Raw genomic sequence first — 20,617 nt, forward strand, 5'->3', positions numbered from 1 at the left:
TTGGCAGAGCATATGGTAATGAACTCCTCTGTGATATCTAGTACGTCTGCAAACAAAGTAATAATTTGGCAGTAGGTCACAGTTCCTAATGCCTGCCGTAGTGGGACAAAAAGGATGAGAGGAGGTTTGAAAACATATAAATCCATCATAAAGTCTCTAACCTTACACTGATATCATTGGGGTGGGAGGTTTCAGCTGATCATAGGTGGACCTCCACCTTGCCCTGGATTCCCTTTATGGTTCATGAAGAGAATTCAGCACTGCTGAAGTGCCAGTCATCTTACCGTAAAGAAACCAACTTAAAATAGGTCATGTGACTCAAAGCCCCCAAACATCTCTTTCTTTCCACTAGTGCTAGAAGGAGGCCAGGTCACCTTTAAGATCAAGATGTACACATTTGGTCAGCTGCACCCCTCTCTGAGGAAGCACGTAAACTCTAAGACAATATTGTCCTGTAAAGTTTGTTGAAAGAAATGTCAGACAGGGTGCCGCTCGGTCCTGTGCAGAAAGCCAAGACAACATGGATGCATCACTGAAATCCCAATTCTGTCCCCAGGCTTTTGTGTAATACACAGACCTGGCATTTGCATTCAGCTTGGGGCTGCACTTCACCCCTAATGAATAAAAAGCACTGCAAAATTAAGGTTCCTCCATGACTTAGCCATAAATTCTACTGCAGCCAAGTCATTCCAGTTTACTATTTTTTTTCCAAGGGTATTTTCTAGAGACACTTAACAGGCTGCCTTGTGACAGGGGCTCAGATGAGTCCAGCTCACCAACCATGAAATAGTTTACATGATGCCACCTCCGGCTTGTTGCTTTTGTAATCCCTCCTACTACACACACGGAAATATTGAATGATCCTGACACTGGACTGCAGCTCAAGGGACCAATAACCCCTAAAATAAGCTTAGCAATCTTCCTCTCATGGCAGTTTGCAAAGCCAAGTGATGCACATAAACGTATAATAAGGATGATGATAAAATAAATATTTCTAGCCTGTTTGTGTTTAAAAAGTTACTAATTACCCACATAACTTACTGAGCAGCCTGACAGTAAAATATCAGCCAGTTATGGGAAGATAAATAGACATATTAACAAAAGTGGATAAAAGAACTTTAAAAACCACTTTTGTTGGGTATGATATTTTAAGTCTATGAAAAATTTTTTATTGTCTACAAGAATTTTCCATCGAGGCCATTTTCTGCTCCTCTTCCCCTGCCCCTCCCCCCCTCCAGAAAAGGAAAAAGTAAAACAATGAGAAGGGATCCGCTGCTTTTTTCCCAGAGTAACAAGGCCAAATCCTGTCTACTGCTACACTGCCTGAATTGTTCTGTTCTCTCTTGTCTCCCACTGATTGCAGCAGGGATATTAACAGCATCAGCACTTTAACCCCCTGCTACGGAGTGAAATTCTTCCCCGTATAAAGTTCATGAAAAAGCTATGGACCATTTTGGTGGAACTTAAATGTTCCCAACAGACAGTTTGCAGGAGATTTCTGGGTTCACAGGCATTTTGTACGCTCTTTGCCAAAACTCTCTGTAGAGGCCAGTGAGAGTGGTTCAACCCAGTATGTGATTTGCTTAATGAAAGACACTTTTCCGGAAGATTTTGGCAGACACAACCAGTTCAATTGCCAGGCGGTATTCATGTGATTACAAATGTGACTGATCACATTAGGTATTTAATAAATCCCTCCAAAAAGATCACAGCTACTGTGTGGCTCTGAAGAAATTAATGCTGTGATGCAGATTACTGTGTTTGCTATGTACTGGACTATTGATACAATCTCTACAATTGTGGACAAATACCTTCCTCGAACTGCCTAGTAGTCAATGACAACTATTAATTTTATATAAAACCATGACTGCTTGTAACTAACTTTTCAGCTACGCATCATTGCAAAATAGCTTTCTTTTTATTTTAGGGCCACATTCTAACATTAAATATATCAAAGAATTATTTAAAAAATATCCTTAGATGTCTTCTCCCGGCTGGTATGAAATGATGAGACTCCACTGACTTTCACAGATCTATGGCGATTTATATGTGCTGAGGGCCTGGCCTGAGAATCTAAGGACAATATTTGGCTTGAAATATCAGAAAAGTGAGATGCTGTCCTTACATAAAACCCATGAGCGAGCCTTTGGCACTGTTTCTTCTTTTGACATTTCAGCAGATGCAATATCACATACAGTTATGATAAAACACATTAAAGCAAGAATGGTCTAACTGAGCTGTACCTGTTTGGATAAAAATTGTTTTCCTTGTGGTGTGGCACAACTTGCACTCTAGATCTTCCTGTAATTTATTGAACAGAACTTTAAAAATGAGTAAGTGTCCACTGGCCAAATCCCCATGCTCATTTCAGTGTATTGCAGGAAAGCAATCACAGAGGCCTCTCTTTTCTGCTCTCAGGAGGAGGGTTTCTGTCTGCAAAAAACATGAAATGAAAGAACTGAATATATCACTTTAAAAGAATATATAATTGATTAGGCCTAATGCCTCAGCACAGCTGTAGTCAAGGTGCTTTGCTGAGTGAAAAATCATAGTTATTAGTGCTGGTTTTCATCCAGAAAAAGTGACATAAAATAAGCATATTTAGAACTGGGATGCATGGAGAGTATTTTTGTAGTTTAAATGTTTTCATTTTCCTAGCTAACTTGTAGGGACTAGGCTTGCAAAATTATTAAAGTGTGCTTTATAAATGCTGAGCAAAATTCCACTTCCAGCTGCACTGCTTTTAATTCCTTCTAAATGATTGATGGCTTCCTGTTGGTGATGTCTTCAGTACTGTGTAATTTAATTGTACCAGATAGCGTGTGCTAAGGGGCCAGTTGTGCTCTCAGTTACACTACTGTTTCTCCAGAATAACTCTGAATTAAATCCAGCTGTCTTTCTAACCTTATTCTCTGAAACTCATAACCTCTCAGGGCAGATCTACACTTGAGTTTGTGGCTCCTATTTTAACCTGAGTTAATTTATTGACGGTTGCCTTATTGCCAACTCCATTTGGAGCCATGCCTCTGGAATCCCATCAACAGCTTGAAAACCTCTCTCTGTGCTCATCATTTAAAATTTCTGGGTCTTGGTTTTGGAGTCTTGGTAGAAAAGCATTTCCAAGCTTTTTTTCTCTGCATCCAGGAAAAATTAATTTCAGAACCTCAAAGATATTTAAGTATCATTTATTTCATTGTGGTTAAATATCCTAGATATTTTGTGGATCCTGGTCTCGCCTTTTGAGAAACAAAGGCTGAAATTCCCGTCATTTCAGGAGCTGAGTCTCTTGCAAGACTCCCAATCAAATTGTTAGTGCCAGCAACTCACATGAGCAAGTACAATTGTGACTAAAGAGAAACTTCTTCCTGAACATAATTTGAGATTTTCAACATGTGGTCTGTGGTCCCCAAAGTAATTTGTGGATTAACTTTGAAGAGTTTCTTAAGAAAAAAAAAAGTTAACAGGCTTAAATTTACCAGGAACGGGGTTCACATCTCCACTGGACAAAACATAAAATCTTGAAAACCGCTTGTTCACAATCAAAAATCTCTGTGAAACAAGAAGGTCTTTAGCCAGCTGGTGTTCCTTTGACATGATGCCTCCTGACAAATTAAAACCAGCAAGGGCTTGATTAACAAAGACACTCAGTTCCCATAGGAGTAGTTGGGCACTTCTATGCAGAGACCTGCTCCACCATGCTACAAAGTCCCTGCTGAGCTGTGTTTCCCTCCCTTCACAGCCCTTTATCCCTGTCAACCCAAACTTTTGACATCCACCTTTGCATTAAAGAGGACTTGTTCACTTTCCCTGTCTGCTTGCACTTATCAGCTTACTGCAATGGCATGTGTTATTAAACACTGCTCCTTGCTTGTACAATACAATCCTGGATGAGTGAATGCTCTCATTGTTGGGAGCCCAGTAGAGATCACAGAATCATCTTAACATCACACAGACTTATTGGATTTCATCGTAATGCCAACAAGCTGTCCCTGTTACCCCAAACCCTGCCTAGGAATCACTAATGACTTATGACTACAGGCAGGAAGAGCAGCTTTGGGAGCATTCAATTGTAATCTGAAAGACTGTGAAAGAGAAACCTCAATTACCAAAATTAATTGTGGGCCTCTTGGCATTGGCTTAGGAAGCCATGTCCTTCATGGGGTTTACCCTTGTAACAAGGACTTTCCATACTCAAGAGTTGCTGAATAAAGTTATTTGGGGGTAAAGCTTGAGAAGGCAAAGAGCTGGTCAGCATAAGCCAAGCACCAGCACTTGGGTAAGGATATGCAGGTGGTACCTTTCAGTGAATAGAAGGCCAGAATGTGCCACTTGTAGAGCCTTGGCCACTGCATTTCACATTAGTATCTCTGTATCATTCAATAATTTGTATTTAACTAAAGCATCTTCCTGAAAGGTCTCCAGTCTCAATCTAAAGACACGAAAAGATGGAGAGTAATCTACCTTTTTGTTACTAGTACTATTGAACACTCCTAGCTGTTGAATGGTGGGTGATGTTCCAGATAACAGGTTATGTTTGTTTTGGTGATGGACTGTTCCTGTACCACTTGTCCTGTTGTACTGAGAGCTGCCCTGAATCAGTGCCTTGACATCTCAGGCCTCTCCAGGTCTTTACAGAAACAGAGACTTATTCTGTGGCGTTCTGGAGCCAACTTCTTCCTCTACGCTCTGCCTTGCCTCTGATTGCTCAGACCATGGTACAGCACAGCATTGCTCTCTGATGGGTCCGCTACCCACTCCACCCTCCAGATAGAATACTCAACACAGATGTCTGAATATATCCACCAGTGGGTTTAAAGGAATCATGCTGCCTCTATTACACTCAGAAAATCTGCCCAGTGCAGCTTAGACAGAAGTTTGGTACCTCCTTTAACTTCCCATGTAAGAACCTGGTGATGTTAAGGGTACGAACACAGCTGTGACTGCATGTGGTCTTGCCATATCATGCATAGATACAAAACATTTCAGCTGAACTTAATCCAAACAGGTGAAACCCCACTTTGCACCAGAACAGCCCAGCACAGCTGCAGGGGGTGATTGTACAGCTGATGCCCCTCTATTCACAGTCTGCAACAATAGTTATTTAGCATTATGCTACTGCCTGCACAGAAAATTCTTTTGTAAAGGTAACCTATACAGCACTGAGAGTTCTGCCCTAATCAGTTTGCTATTGATAGCTCAAGAAAGCTGAAGTCACTCCAACTTTACTGTGTGGGGCCCTACATGATTGCCCAAGGTCACAAGAAACCAAAAGCAAAGAAACATAATCATCCTTCTGTATTATAGTTTGGGACACGTAATTGATTTACATCTCTTTGGTTGATTCTGCTGTGAATGACAATTTGAGCAGAGTGTGACTTCAAATGAGCAAGGGACCCTTCTCACCTACCAAGGAGATGGCACTAGCCAAAGGCACTGGGCAGTCACCTAAAGGAACTGGGAGATGTGGCTACAACTTCACTCAGCAAAAGCTGCTTCCCTGTCATGTTGCCAGCGTTTATGAAGCTGTTAGGGAAGGGGAAGTAGTACAAGGCGTACGTGGGGGGGGGCTTTATTAGACATAAGAGACCTGCTGCCCCTTGCATACTTCAGACAGCATGGGGACCACCTGTGCATTTTAGATGAGTAAGTCCTACCCCAGTCAGTATTTGTCTATATTTATGAACCCACATCTGCATGCATTACTAAAATCAGGGCATTTACCATACCCTGAGTTTTTGTTCTTTGGGACTTCTGTATCACAAGACAGGCATATGAATTTATAAAATGCCCTCTGTGCTGTGATAAGTACCTGAGCAAATTCGCTTCCTCCTTTTTCATGGAGAATATTGATACATAAGTGAGGAATATATGCACTTCCCTTTCCTCTCTGTCAGCCCTACTTGCCTTTTCTCCTGCTGTCCCATTCACCTTCTGCTCCTGTCCAGGGTGGTCACACCACAGCTCAGAAGCAATGTTTTGAGATAAAGAGTCAATCATCTTTCTTTTCTCCTTCATACATCTTCTTTTCTTCTCTATTTGATGCAGGAACTGTCTAGGTAATTCTTTGGCCTGTTATGCAAGAAGTCTGATTAGATGATCTTTAATGAACCTCTCCAGCCTGTGAAAAATAATCTGTACTTGGTACAATCCTATTTGCTGAAATGGAAGTGAGTCAGCAGAGATGTCATGTCTGCTGTACATAGACAAGGAGACCTGGCTACTGGGAGATAAAGGCTAAGTAAAAACATTTCTATAGAAACACGTACCCGTGTGTCTAGATTATACGCCGTCTTCTTTAAATCCTGCAACGCCCTCTGCATGAACTCAAATGCATGGCAGTCAACACAGGGACGACCTGGAAAAAGGGACAGTAAAAAGGCATCACTGTCACAGCTTTCAATCTTGAGCGTGGCAATACAAAGAGGAAATACTCAGAGATCTTGCACTGCTGAAAGAAAACCCATTCTACCAGGCACCCACACATGCATGTGTACAAAGTTAGGGCTGTCTGTGGACAAAGCCATATCTATCCCTGTGCAAGTGCTCACTTCATGTAGGAAGACAAGCAGAAGCGCATTAACATTTTGCTACGTGTGCTCTTCTGAACACAGGCCAGGCTTGATTCTGCCAGGTGCTGTGTGCCTTCAACCCCCAGCCTCTTGCCTTAAAATTAAAATCCTCAGCTCCTCATACATGAGTTAAATCTCAACCTATACTCTGAAAATAGCAGTTTGCAGTGGTTCAGAAATCAGAGAGGCAGATCTGTTTTTACAGGAGCCCTTACAGAACAGCTTGGCAAGGGACAGAGCCAGATCTGTATTTGCTTCCTTTCACCTGCTGCTGTATTTTCTCTCTGCCAGGAACGCAAAGCGTCCCACTGTCTCTGCAGCTGGTGCCGGCGTGTGTGCACAGAGGGGCAGGGCAGGGAAAAGGCAGAGAAGAGGAGGAGGAGGAAAGGACTTGACAACTAAAATGCCTCACTTCTATCTTTGGCCTGAGCATTCCTGCTCTGCCAAGATTCGCCCTGCACTGATCTCACTCCCTGTCGTTCAGTCACAGAGTTAATGAAGTGTGGGTTTTCAAGGGAAGAAATTGCAGATACTGGAGGAGATGCATGGGGAACGGAAGGAGAGAAAATGTTACACTGATCACAGAGCACCCCTGATGGGGGGGAAGTGCTAAAATCATTGTCATAACGCAGCCACTTGTGCTGCTCTGACAGAGCAAAGTGGGTGCAAAGCTGCTGCTCAGATAGCTAAGGAGCTCCCTGGTGCCAGAGGGCTCCTGGGCGGTGTTGCAGGACCCCATTCCTGGCTCCCTGCTGGGCGGCAGGCATTTCTGAGCTGGGCCTGATGGAAGGGAACAGCCAGCGTACTTCTGGCTCCATCACTCCCCAGCAGGCCTCTTCGGAGCTGTGACCTGTCCAGGAGGCATTTCTCCCTCACTCAGCCTCCTCCATCTCTCCTCCACACAGCTCACATCTCAGGCAGATTCAAAAGTCAAGCTAGGGATTTCATCCCAGGATGTGGGGAAATGCAAGGTCCCCACCTCCATAAGAACAGCAGCACTTGCTAAGAGCCTCTCTCCAGGCCTGAGATGAGTAGTGACAGGGTGGCTTTGAGCATGTTTTTAAAGACACTCAAAAAATACCATTTTCAGTATTTCAGTAGTCTAATTGTTTTCACTTCAGAGCATGGAATAGAGCCCTGAGAAAGAAACCTGCATCCTTGATGTGCTATCAGCAAATCTGTCATTCCCTTGGCACTGTGGCCTGCTCCCTCCTGCTGCCGTGGTCTTCTTGGAAAGCACCCTGCCCTGGCTCCACCTCAGGAAAGTGCCGCATACCCTGAAGTGCTTGTCACCAAAATGTTCTCAAAATCAGAACTTGTAGGAGAAAAACCCAACTAAAGGTCACAAATGAACGTCTCCCGCCCCGGCAATGTGGAGAAAGTGTCTTTGAGGAAAGCGATGAATTTCATAGTCAAACACTGAGTGCAACCCAGGAAGCCTTCCCAAGCTCTCACGAAGGCCATGGCTCTGCAGGAACATTCACTGGCATTTATGCTGGCCAAGCATGCCAATATGGACAGAAAGATACTAGTGGAATGGCACAACCATGCCAAGTGATTATTGCACTTCTGCTATCCCCGTGAAAGGAGCTGCTCAAACATCAGAGCAGCTTCTGCAGCAAAATGGTGGTGGCACTGAGGGTATCTGCCCATGCAGATCTGTGGGTTCTGGATCAGACCACACAACTTACATTAGCACAGAGCAACTTGAATGCAGTTCCCCAAATAAAATAGATTAGGCAAGAAGTAAGATTTCCCTACTCCCCAAAAAGTCTATAGCTACAGTCACATTAATTTACCCATTGCTTCCTGAATCCACATAAACTTTTGGCATCTACAACCTCCTGTGGCAATGAGTTCCACAGCTCAGCTATTCATTGTGCAAACAAAATACTGATTTTGTCTGCTCTGAATTTATCATCTTCTGGTTTCATTTGCTGCCTCCGCTTTTTGCACTGGAAGATACAGTTATTCTATATTCACTATTTTTGTTCCACTTATGACTTTGCTGATCTCTATCACTCCCTGCCCCAGGTGTCTATTTTCCAGAGTGAAGAGTATTAGGCCTGTCTAGCTCCCTTACTCATCCTCCCTTAATGCTCTCAGTACTTTCTGTAGGATGCTCCTGGACATTTCCCCAAAGTAACTATGTCTAAGGGTCTGGTTTCACAAAGGGGTTAAACAAATCTAAGTGTGTGTGGCTGTCGATAGGAGCAGTCCCACCCTCCCTTCTGCCCTTGGCTACGTGTTCCCACACCTTCCCTTGTTCACACTGTGGCTGACCATGCTGTTGCTTGGTCAGTTGATCACTGATTTTTTTTTTTTTTCCAGAGCAGCTCCCTGGACTGGCTGAATGTACAAGTCTTAGGGCCAGGACAAGAAATGGGGCAAGGACAGGAGGACAGGGTTTGGGGAGGGGAAGGGCACAGGCAGCATAAACGTACATCAGCTTACAGCAATCATGAAATCAAACCTAAAGTCACATCATAGCAAAGTACAGCAAAGTGCTATTAATTCCTTGCTGACAGCTGGGAACAGGCTATCATTCATAGGGAGACTTAACAGGTTTGTGGATTAACATAATGAGAATTATCAAGAGTCAGCTATAATTCTTTAAATGGATCCTGTCAGCATGAAGACTGTATGTGTCTGTTTGGGGAGAAGTGGGGGAGGAGAGCTTAAAATACACTTCTTGGCCACATTCTTCGTGAAGAACTGGAACTGTAAACACTGTGGAAGTCTAATTTACTTTCCCTCACATGCTCACTGCATTTATTCTTTGTATTTCATGCACCTTGGCTAATGAAACCAGACTGATCAGCTTCTGTTCTTCAAACTCCACATTTCAGCTTTTGCAGTGGGTTATTTGGGTTCTAAATGCAATGGGAGGTTGGAGAAATTACTTAATTTTTTTAGCAGATTGCACTGAACTTTAAAGAAAATCCTCTGCAAACATTTGTAACACCATTTTTTACTTGAACAGTCTTTTGCAAATGCAAAATGCTTGTGTATATAGTACAAGGACTTGATGAATCACTGCTAATTAGCGTTATTCATAATAGGCTAGGCATGGCTCTTTGATCTGCTTGTAAGCAAAGTGGAGAGTAGGAGATGGTACCCCAAGCCAGATACCACTGCCACCCCATGGGGCAGTATCTTTCTGTAACACAGAGAACCATGACTCCCTCACACCTCTCCACTGTGACTCCTGCATCTCCCACACTTGCACTTACCTTTCCTATAACCAGCAAGGACAAAACACCACAGAACTGAGCATACTGGGTCAGTAAATGCCTCTCTTCTCCCTTATCCTTAGCAAAACCAGAATTATTATGGTCAATGTACATGTCTCTCCTGCTAGAACCTGCACTACAGCCTCCCTTCTCTCCCTGGGTCATTTAGGATCATACAGACACCAGCTTACCTGGGCTGACAGTATGGACTTAAGCACCTGCAATATGGAAGGTGCACATATGTGTTGCTGTTGCACTTCCCCCCAAATGGGCCAGTACTATCAGCTCCTTGGTGAGAAATAGTCAGTGGAGCTGTCTTGTAGGACAAGATGTAAGAATGTCTATACTAGATCAAATTGAAGGTCTCTCTGGCCCACTGTCTTGCCTTCCACGAGCTACATACCTCATAGTAAATAACCTGTGCCCAGGAGCCTTCCCAGGCTTTCAGAAGAGCTGGCATGGAACAGTTCATCTCTGTGAGAATAAACTCTTGGCCTTCCAGATAGGCAAATGGCCTCCTGTCATGGGCAGAACTGTGCCAGGGACCATTCTAGCCATTTACAATCATGTTCCCATGCCAGGGAACAGCCCTGGGCACTGTGTACTTTCCTGGTATAGATATGACCTCCATTGCCCCCAACAGATGCCCACAAAAGTGCACAAGAACATGGCAAACATGTAGGGATGCATCCCTAGAAGACCCTCCCAGGCCTCAGCAATATGTGGCTTACAGAGTTCCCAAGCCAGAGGAGGTGCCTCTGTATCTAACAGCCCTTTCTGACACTTTTCTTTCTTGAATTTACCTAATCAGTTCTGTGATCCCATGTAAACTTTTAGCATCCACAGTGTCCTAGAAGCCCCACAAGTTAACTATCAGAAATAGTACTAATGGGCAGAGGAAAGCACTTGGAGTAGTTAGCAGCAAGGCAGCACTCTCAACAACCGGCTAATTAGGGGCATCCTGGGTTCCTTGTTGCCTTAAAACTCAGTCCCTGCAGCAGCACAAAACAATCATGATCAGCTGGGAGCCTTCCTCTTGGCCTGGTTTCAGACAGAAATAACTTTCTAGCATTCGTAGAAATGCTAGCAGGATAAAGCTTCCAGCCTCCATTATTCAGGACAGAGCAGCCCTTCTCCTCAAAAGCACTCAGACCTGCCATCAAATCCTCATTCTCACATGCAAGAGCAAGACAAACCAAGGAATCTTTCTCAAGGGTTCTTCAGGGGACTCAGTAACCTGGCCACGGGATATAAAAAAGATCAAATAACACCTTGAGACTGGGGTGAGAGTCTGTGGCCAAGATACTGTTCTACAGATAAAATAGGAGTTTCCACTACACAAGTGGAATGAGGAACCACTCTATACTTTTTCCCCCAAATGTTTATTTCATTGACCTACCTCTGCTAACAAAGACACACAAAGGGCACATACAATTTATTTCTCAATCACCATTTTCTCTTTGAGAAGACAAAATGGACTACTTGCCACAAAAATTATTCAAGTTAATTAATGCACACCTGTAAAACAGACACAGAACAGAGATGAGTGCGATACGAGAACTAGAATGGCACAGAACCCAAATTTAGCACTGTCCCAATAACAAAAAAAGAAGAGAATGGAAAAAGAAGCCAATTCAGAATTCAAGTCCTGTATAGGTAGCCATAGGCTTGTTTAAAAAATAGTAATACTATTCTGGAAGAATAATATGCAGTGACTAAATCAGACTTTGGATTAAGGATTTTGGTGGTCATGTAAAAAGACTGCTGTGATACAAAATAAGTATCACTAGTAACTAGAGGTTGGTTTGTATGCAGTTACCTTCCTTTTTTTTCTCTCCAGAGGCTATTTTACATTTCTAATGAGTGGATACTTCACTTGTCCTCATCAAAACACCCTGACAACATTGACTCCTTCTCCTAATATCTTTGTACTATTGCCTCATTTCAGAGCTAGAAAAGTTGAACTAGAGACTTGCTCAAAATCACAGAGGAAGTTAATACAGAGCTGTGATCTGAATTCAAGAACTCCCAGCTCCAAGGACTGTGCCCAACCCAATTTGTCATATTTTGTTATTTTGCTTTGCAGAGTAGCAGCATGATTTCAGAAATCTGTATATGGTTTACAGATACGCTGTTTGGGTCAATTTCCCCTGTGTCAATCCGTAGTAGTTACAAGAAAGTTGAACTTGACCTTTTGTTCCAACCAAATACCAAAATACACGAAATGCAATGCCCTAGCAGAAATAAACATGATTTTCCTTCTAACAATACCCAATTTAGCAAGGACTTTGTATGTATAGTGGCAAATCTGGAGACACAGCTCTCGAGAACCAGAACAAAAAGATCTACAACCAAAGAGTTTTCAAATAAGCTCAGATGAAAATTACAGTATGCTGTTATTATTTTTTCCTAAGTAACTACTAATTCTTTGCTTGCTTGCTGTTTCTATAAGTGCTGTTTTCATGTGGTTTGCTGACAGGTTACAAAGTCATCATTACACCCTTGCATTTGAGGCAATGCAGTATCACCCTGGAGCTTAAGATCTGTGTGGATGAGGTGGGTTAACTGAAGGAAAGAAAGCAAGACGCGGTGCAGTGGGAAGGAATGAGTGTAGCACGGCAGGATACATACTTTCTGCTGGAATGACACTCCCAGAGTCCTGGCTGGCCCCAGCAAGCCTCACGCTTAGTAGGCCAACCACCGAAATGAACGGGATCACCACACGCATCACGCTCCAGACAGACGGCAACGCCATTACTCTCATCAATAATTCAAGCTGTCTTCTCAGCCTGAAATGAGGAGAAATAGTGAAAATCTGCTGCTTGCTCCCAGCACACTCCGTTCCCCCAGGGAAGCAGACAAGACATGACAGGCACAGATCCACACGTACACACAAACCCACATGCACACATCATGGCGGCAGCATGCCATGAACTTGGAGATGCAATGCACCCCAAGGGCCAGTTTGCCAAGTACCTGATCTTTCTCTTCGCTTATGTGACAGACCCTTGGAAATAGCTGCAGCAAGCAGGCAAGACTCAACGCAGCCACACTGAGCATGCGTCCCCTCTTGCATCTCCCCCTTCCCTGATTAGGGTCATTGCCATGGAGATTCACTATAGCAACACTGAAAAATTGGAGCTGCCAAGTGGAGGAGAAGATTTAAAGGGACCGCAATGATGGTTGCTGCTTTACTCATGCATTGCCTCTGCTCCCAGAAGGCCACTTCCTCTCCTTGGTGAACACTGGTTGCTGCAATCCGAATAAGAGGGTCTTAGGAAATGTTTGCATTTGTTTCTTTTATTCCCCAAAGGACTGTGCTGAAATATGCAGCGCCCATCCTTTGCTTTAGCTGTAATTTACTTAAAGTGAAATTCTGTTCCAGGAGGTTTCAAATGAAATGAAAACTCAGAAGTTTGCTTGGAAGAAAAAAGACCTGCCACTGACCTCTTGCTCTCTGTGTCGAACCCCATTAAAGGCTTAGTGCAACTCTGAAAATAATGTATCCTTGTGGAAAACAGCAACGCACAGGAGCCAGTTGGGAATATAAGTCCTGCACAGCATCATGCTAGGTAGTCATGATAACAGCCCAGTCAAAACTGATGCACTGCAAAATTGTTGGGTCAAGGATTATTCAGTATTTCAGTAGTCACCTGGATAATGAATAAGCAGAGGGGTCATTTACAGTGGTTGTAATGCCAGCCTGGGAGGTTATAAGCAATGCTGGGGGAGGAGACTAGAATTCTAAATCATACAGACAAGTTGAAAAAAAGGTCTAAAAACAGAATAAAATCTGATAAAGGGGAGAACAAGGTGCTACACTTCCTCAGGAATAATCAACGGTACATATACAGAATGGGGAACAGCAGCTTACGTGGCACTTCTGTAAAGGAGCTAGAGAATCACAAGCTGAAATAAGTCTACAATATTGTGTGGTTGCCAAAAAAGGCAATTATACTGGGATGTACAAAAAGGAGTGCAAGAGCTTAGACTCTAGTCAGCACAAGGTCTTACCTGCAGTACTGCATCTAGTTTTGGTCACTGCGGTACAAGAATGCTATGAAGAACTAAGAGAGACCCCAACAACAGCAGAAATGATCAGAGGTTTAGAAATCATGCTCTCCAAAAACAGTTGAAAGAACTGAAGTTATATAATGTAAAGAAGAGAAGGGGACATGAATTTTTTTCAAAGACATAAAAGGCTGTTGCATAGAAACTATCGTTACGTGCATCTCTGATGAATCAGACAAGAAGTAACAGGTTAAATTGCATCAAGAAAGAACCACCAAAGCCCCTGGAAAACTTCCATTTCTCCTTTCTCAGTTACCAGGGCAAAGGCAACTTCTTCTGATCTAAACAAGTAAGATGGCTGGAGAGCATTCCCATTTTGGAATGGGTCACTGATAAAGGAATTCAGAGACTTCTGGCCAAAGGGCAGCTACCAGGCCCACAGCTTTGTAATCCTCATTTAAATAACTACTTTACAGTCTTGTAGATGAGTTGAGAGGTGACAGGCTGCTGCACTATAGACATTTTAGCACATAAAGAGAAGAAACTGCATTGGGTTTTTTTCTGACAGTCTTCTCAGGCCCTGAGCAAGACTGAAAATCCAACTACTCTATAGTTATTTTGTTCTTCATGCCATGAGATAATGATTCACTGTTGTTTGATGGCTCAGTATCTTCTTTAAACAGTAAGGTAGAGGTTTGGTGATGGAAAAAAATCTCCCTCATGAAATGACAAATTTGCTGTTGGCAGCATTGTTTGACAAGTTCTCCATCTTAGAGCTTCCTGGAAAACCCTTCAAGAATCCAACCACAAGCTGAACCCTGGTCAGCCAATGAAGGTTCAATACACTGCAGCTGTCCCAATGAGGTCCATGCAAGAAAGGCATGTGGCTCAAAACAGGGAGCATGATAGAAACTCAACACCGAGATCCCCTTTAGTGCAGGAACTATTCAACTCCAAGAGGCCTCTTACACCATAGTGTAGGATGTGGGAAAGGATCCAGGCTAAAAATCTTTCACAGTTTACCAAAAATCAACAACTGAAGCCAAGTGTAACAGGCATCTTTAAACCCTTCCTAAAGGCTAGAATGCTTTCTGATATATAGGAAAGGCTGTTGTCAGGCTATTGTGAAATGAAGGTCAGTTGTAGGCTTTCCTGGTTTGTATTTAAGGATTGCATTGCCCTGCAGCAAAACTAGCAACTGAGCACTGTGCCGGCTGTGGGGTAAATTACACCATAGGCAAGGGCTTTGTGTAGTTTGTATACATACAGCCTCAATGCCATGGACAGTAAAGCTGAACTATTTGCCCTGCCTATTTGCCCTACTACTACCAGTCTTGTCGCTGTCGAGGAAGATATAAGCAAGTAATTTCTCCTTGCTTGAGAGTTGTAGTACATTTAATTTTTCTCAGGTATCTATTATTTTTTTAGGAGCTGGGGGTTTTGGCACATTATTCTGTGGCTGCCAAAACCAGAGCAACAGAAGGTGCAGGCAGTTCTCCTCTGAACAGCCTGTATGTGCATACTGAAAGGGGAGGGGGGGGAGATCTCATGGTGTTTAAGAAAAGCTATTGACTTCTAGGACATGGTTCAACCCTCCATGGTTAAAACTCTCCATTTTACATTGTATATAAACCAAACCATACTTTGAATGTGCAATATACCAGCTGTTGAATGCATTTAAACATTGTTCAGTTCCCCCTTCAATGCAAGACTGAACTGTGCATTAGTTATATTCAGTGCTGTTGGCTGAAACCAGACACTTTTCACAGTCTGGATGCTTTTTTACAGTGTAGACCTAGTTGAGGAAGAATGCAAGAGCTGCTCAGGCAAGAAACCATGTGTATCAAATTTACTGCATGGGTGATTTGAATGGCTGCTCTTTGACTGGGGAAGAGAAATAACCAATGATACCCAGAGGTTTGAAAGTCCACTCAAAGCCTTGACTATACACATTCACAAGTGCTTGTAACTTCGATTTTGGTCCCAAAGTTTGTGTCTCTCCCTAGCCCTCTATATTGAACTGAAGAGTTTCAGAGTGAAACAGTTACTTAGGCCTTTCTCAGTCGGTCATAATTTTATGTTGTGGTTGATAGGTGAATTGATATAACCTTATTAAACCTGATATCACTGGGAACTTAAAAGTCAGTCTGGATTTATGCAAAGGAATATGCCAAGTTTCACCATGCACTGTGCAGAAGCCACAAAAAATGACAAATTTTGTTGGTATTGTTTGCTTAAATGACTGTTGGTTTGCTTAAAAGTTAGCCCAGATTTGAAATAAAAATGCACTTTACATTAGCAAATCTTTCCATCAATTTGGACTAGACACAATTCTGTTATACAGACAAACTCCTACACTTCCTGCTCATTTCTTAGAACAGCTCCCTAGATAAATAACCTTATGTACATCAAATTGGCATGCATTAAAAATTCCTTGCACTTCAAGCTAAATAAAAGCTGTGTTTTGCCTCTACTTTCTAGCTAACAATCAACACAAGACCCAAATTCCTGTAATGCAACAATTCACACTTAACAGTGCAAAAAATCTGTTGTATTTTCACCACCCCAATTATGTGATTCCTTCATTTCTGTCAGTGATACCTAATGGTTTTTGCATAGCCAAATGTTCTATGGAGTTTAGGAATAAAATACAAGATTAAGTGTAAAAATAAAGTTCTAATCTCAAAGAGCTAAATGAAAATAGCATCAATGCTTAAAAAAGTCTAACAATTATATGTAGCTCATATGTTTGCCAGAGCACAAACATTAATTATAAAGTGCAGCTATTAATGAGCACACTCAGAGCATTCAGATCCCCCCACTCAAAACCAAGAATTTCAGTACTGACCTCCCTTGGAACCTTGTCCTACATACCCTATGGAATGGTCTAACTTGCATAACCAGTCAGCAGTCTTTCCACTTGATTTGAACTCTCAAAGAAGAGTGAAGCTATATAAAGTATAATGAGAGGGTTTTCAGTGCTGTTTCATTTTCAGACTCTATTGACAAACAGAACTTAAATGATCGGGAAAGTGCAGGATCACATACTTTGATTTAAACAGCAAAAGGCGCTCAAGGCTAATGAAGACAAACTGATATGCTATGTAGGTTTTCAGCAAGTACATGGTTCAGAGCAGAAATCAAACAATGACAAAAATCTGATCCTGGAAACTACAGGATCAACTTTTGGGAAACACACCTTGGTATGGGCTATCTCAAAAGTATCCAGAGAGATCCCATTTGTCATATCTATCACAGACCCAGCCTCACAGTGAAGACTAATGTAAATATAAAATTATTATTGTCAAACTCTTCCTCCTGTAGGTCTGCAGCCTTGACTACCAGGAAAGACAAGCAAAGGCAGATCAACATAAGAAATAGAACATATGCAGATAACAGAATATATGCAGATTTTTTTTTCTTTTCTCATGGCCTCCACACCTGGAACTCTTTTTCTCATGTTTTAAACTACTTTTTAAAATTCAAGCACTAAGAGGCCACAAAAATACTGTTTCTGCCATTCCCCATCTCTACGAAGCTCAAGGCAGAAAAGCAAGCTGGAATAAGAAGGTTAAGGAATATCTCCATGGAGATCAAACTGAAAACCTGGATCCATTTTGTATCCGTCTGTTATATAAAAACAAATATTATATTTGAAACTAGAGCAACAGGCAAGTATATTTTACATTGATTTTTATTTAATAAGTTCACAACAGCTGAAGGTGTGATGGCCAACTTCCAGTGCTATTAACATGACAAGATTTTTGCCCCAAACAGCTTTCAGTGCAGTCACAAAGCAAGAGACCACTACAAAATGCAGTATAGGGAATAAAACAGGACAAGGTGTACGGAAGGAAGGCCACATGCATATTCTGATGGCCCTGTTAAATACAACAGTTTGAATTTAGCAGGGACCTTTGGGTATTGAGAAAAAAAATGCACTTCTTGTAGGAGGCACAGTTAAGGATGACTGGAAGAGAAAGTCAGCCTGTTTGTACAAACCCTTTCTAGCCCTTGCACTTCCTCTTTTCATGTTAAAAATATGCCAGGCTTGCAGAGGGCAGAGAAAATACTGTGTGTGAAGATGAGGAGCGACAAGAGGCAAAACAGTGCCAGGAGCTTCAAAGACATAAGAACATACAGTTTTCCCAGCTCAGTACCACGAGCACAACAACATACAATCGTCCTCTGACTTTTTTGACATGCACAAGTGTGCTACTAAGGAGTGCACTGCTGTAAGATTTCATTATGGCACAGGAGCGATGATCAGCACATCCAATGGTCAGCGCAGCCAGGCAGCCAGGGCAGCGGCTTGACCAAAAGCCAAGGCAGAAGCAGAAGCAAGGAGTGAAAGCTTAGGCACAGTAGTCTTCTTCCTCCGGACAGGACTGATTTTGTACACTACATAGGAGACCCAAATTTCTGAGTAATTGCATAGCTCCTTCTTGGGCACAGTGAAGCTTACTGGCAGTAGGCATGTGAAGGGGTTCGCTGTCCCATTTCTTTCCCTTCATAAAGGAGTGCTTTCTCCTGCCTGTGGAGCGGTCTCTGCACTGGGCCACAGAAGCAGGCCCCCTGGCCTGCCATCAGGCAATGGGGATACCCAGAATTCAGAGGCTTTGTAAAGGTGTTTGCTTCTAAGGGATTAGGAGTGGCTTTCTGAAGCACAGGAAAAGGCTTGCTTTATAAATCTGGGAAGAGCCTGATTTCTACACATAAGAACAACTGTACCAGATCACACCAAAGGTCCTTCAAAGGCCAGCGTCTTGTCCTTGGCGGTGACTAATAGGAAAGGTCTAGGGAGAAGTATAAAACCAGGGCAGCTACAATCTTCCTACATTATTAGCCTGCAGTAACTTGTGTTTCAGGGACCTCCTGAAACAAAGCCGATGTTTTTATACTTAACAGTTTGAAATAGATTTTTCAGGCATGAGTCTGAACAGCTGGCTTTTAACCCCATGTAAATTTTTAGCACCAGCAACATCCTGCAATGAGGAGGTTCAGAGTTTGAACACGCAGTAGGTGAAGAGTCTCATCATCCTATTTGCTCTAAACTTGCCTCCAGCTGATACACACCAGTTCTTGTTTGGGAGAGGACAGCAAACAATCATTCTGTGGTCACTCATGGTTTTATAAACTTCCATCATCTCCTTGTTCAGTCACCTCTTTTTCAGACTGAAGACTCTCAGTCTGTTCTTTGCACATTACTTTGGATTATCCTAGTTGCTTTTGTCTGCAGTTTGTCTAGTTCTACCATAGTCTTTTCCTCTATAAAAATGGTGTAGACTCTTGTCACTATGTCACACTAAACCTGAGCATACAATCTTCAAAAGTTTCTCTTCATTTGCCCAGAACAGATATTCTGGTTGCTGATCTACAATTCCCACACCTCCCAGCAATCCATTTTTAGAATTTATGCCATATTAGCCATCTTCCACTCTCCTGCTGTTATGGTGGTTTTAAACAAGAGGTGACAGTGAGCAGTCATTCAACTAAAGAAAAACAGGTAAGGTGGACTCTAAAGGAGCATAAAGCAAGTCCTAGTGGAAATTCCTGGTTCTGATGGATCTTCTGCAGGCAGGAAGGAATCTCTAATTTTTTAGATGCTGAACAAGAGAATGAGAGAAGCTATTCCCCTTTCCCCATTTACTCCCCTCCTTGATCTCCTTGCTGCTTTCTCTTGGGCTGTTAGCTATGTCCTGTGTCTCACTAACCCAGTTCTGGCAGTGAGAATCAGAAGGTAGGGTGTGTAGCAAAATGACTGAAGGAAAACATTTCCACACTGTCAGATTTTCTTTTGTTCAAGCAGATGTCTGTGCAGACACCAAGAAAAAAATTCATCAAAACCTACAGGTGTTTCCAGTTGTGCCAGAACATCTTATTATTCAGCCGCTGGCAAAAGCAGCAGTTGACCATGGCTGGGTTCCTGTCCACACCCATAACAAGCTGGTGAGTCTTCAGCAACCTGACGGACAGTTCACTGATGAACTCAGCTTTGTGAGCAGAGCTTTCACCGCCTGCACTCTTCTGGGACACCTTCCACATTCTGCAGTGGGAACCTTGACTTCTCAAGTAAAAAAAGTCCCCACACAAGGTCACTGGGCAGGAACTGAGACAATAGTGTTGCTCGGCACCCTGTTCACTCACTCCACTGTTAAGCGGGAGGGCCACACACTGATCCTGCAGTACAACTGCTGACCTGAGCAGTATCAGCCCCACCATCCAGGCTTGCAGTGACCACACACAGAGTCATCAGGATTGGGGGGGGGGGGGCAGGGGTTTACCAAGAAATCCCTGAGTCTGGAAAGAAGGCAGTGCCAGACTGGAAGGGGGAATGGAAGTTGCAGTGGAAAGAACAGCCAAGCTAGAACAAGAAGGGAAAACCCAACTGCAGCAATAGTCAAGAAGCTCTGAGAAGCCATTCCGCTACAACCAGGATTGGGCTGAAGCCATCCAAAGGAGGCCTTGCTCCAAGAAGTCTATGAAACCCCCGTGGGTGTGATGAAGGGCTGCTCTCCCACTGGGAGTGGAGCTGCAGCTGGGGCTTGCAGTTACTCTTGTTTTGCCCAGCAGTCAGATATGAGTGGTGCCAATGCTCCTGTGGGGTATGAAAGGGCTTAGTGAAAAATACACACAGCACAGGTGCTCCAGGAGGGGATTAAAAAGAAAACAAAAACCCAACAGAATTCCTTCCTCTCCCATCCACAGTGAACTTCTGTGCTGGCTTACTGTCCTGATCCCATCCAGAAGGTCATGCTGGACTTTTCAGTGTGCAGAAATTGGGTTTCCGAACCCACTTTAACT

At 42.9% G+C, this 20,617-nt stretch overlaps 1 protein-coding gene across 1 annotated transcript; it reads right to left on the reverse strand.

The window, feature by feature from the left end:
* Positions 1–1,205: 1,205 nt before the first annotated feature.
* Positions 1,206–12,584, reverse strand: NICOL1 (NELL2 interacting cell ontogeny regulator 1). Its single transcript, XM_013959934.2, has 3 exons — positions 12,434–12,584; positions 6,267–6,355; positions 1,206–2,433 (listed from the first exon to the last, which is right to left on the reverse strand). The coding sequence occupies exons 1-3, from the start codon at positions 12,564–12,566 to the stop codon at positions 2,368–2,370; spliced, it is 288 nt and encodes a 95-aa protein (XP_013815388.1). The 5' UTR covers positions 12,567–12,584; the 3' UTR covers positions 1,206–2,367.
* Between the last annotated feature and the right edge of the window lie 8,033 nt (positions 12,585–20,617).

The sequence above is a fragment of the Apteryx mantelli genome, chromosome 5 (assembly GCF_036417845.1).
Source record: "Apteryx mantelli isolate bAptMan1 chromosome 5, bAptMan1.hap1, whole genome shotgun sequence".
NCBI lineage: Eukaryota > Metazoa > Chordata > Aves > Apterygiformes > Apterygidae > Apteryx > Apteryx mantelli.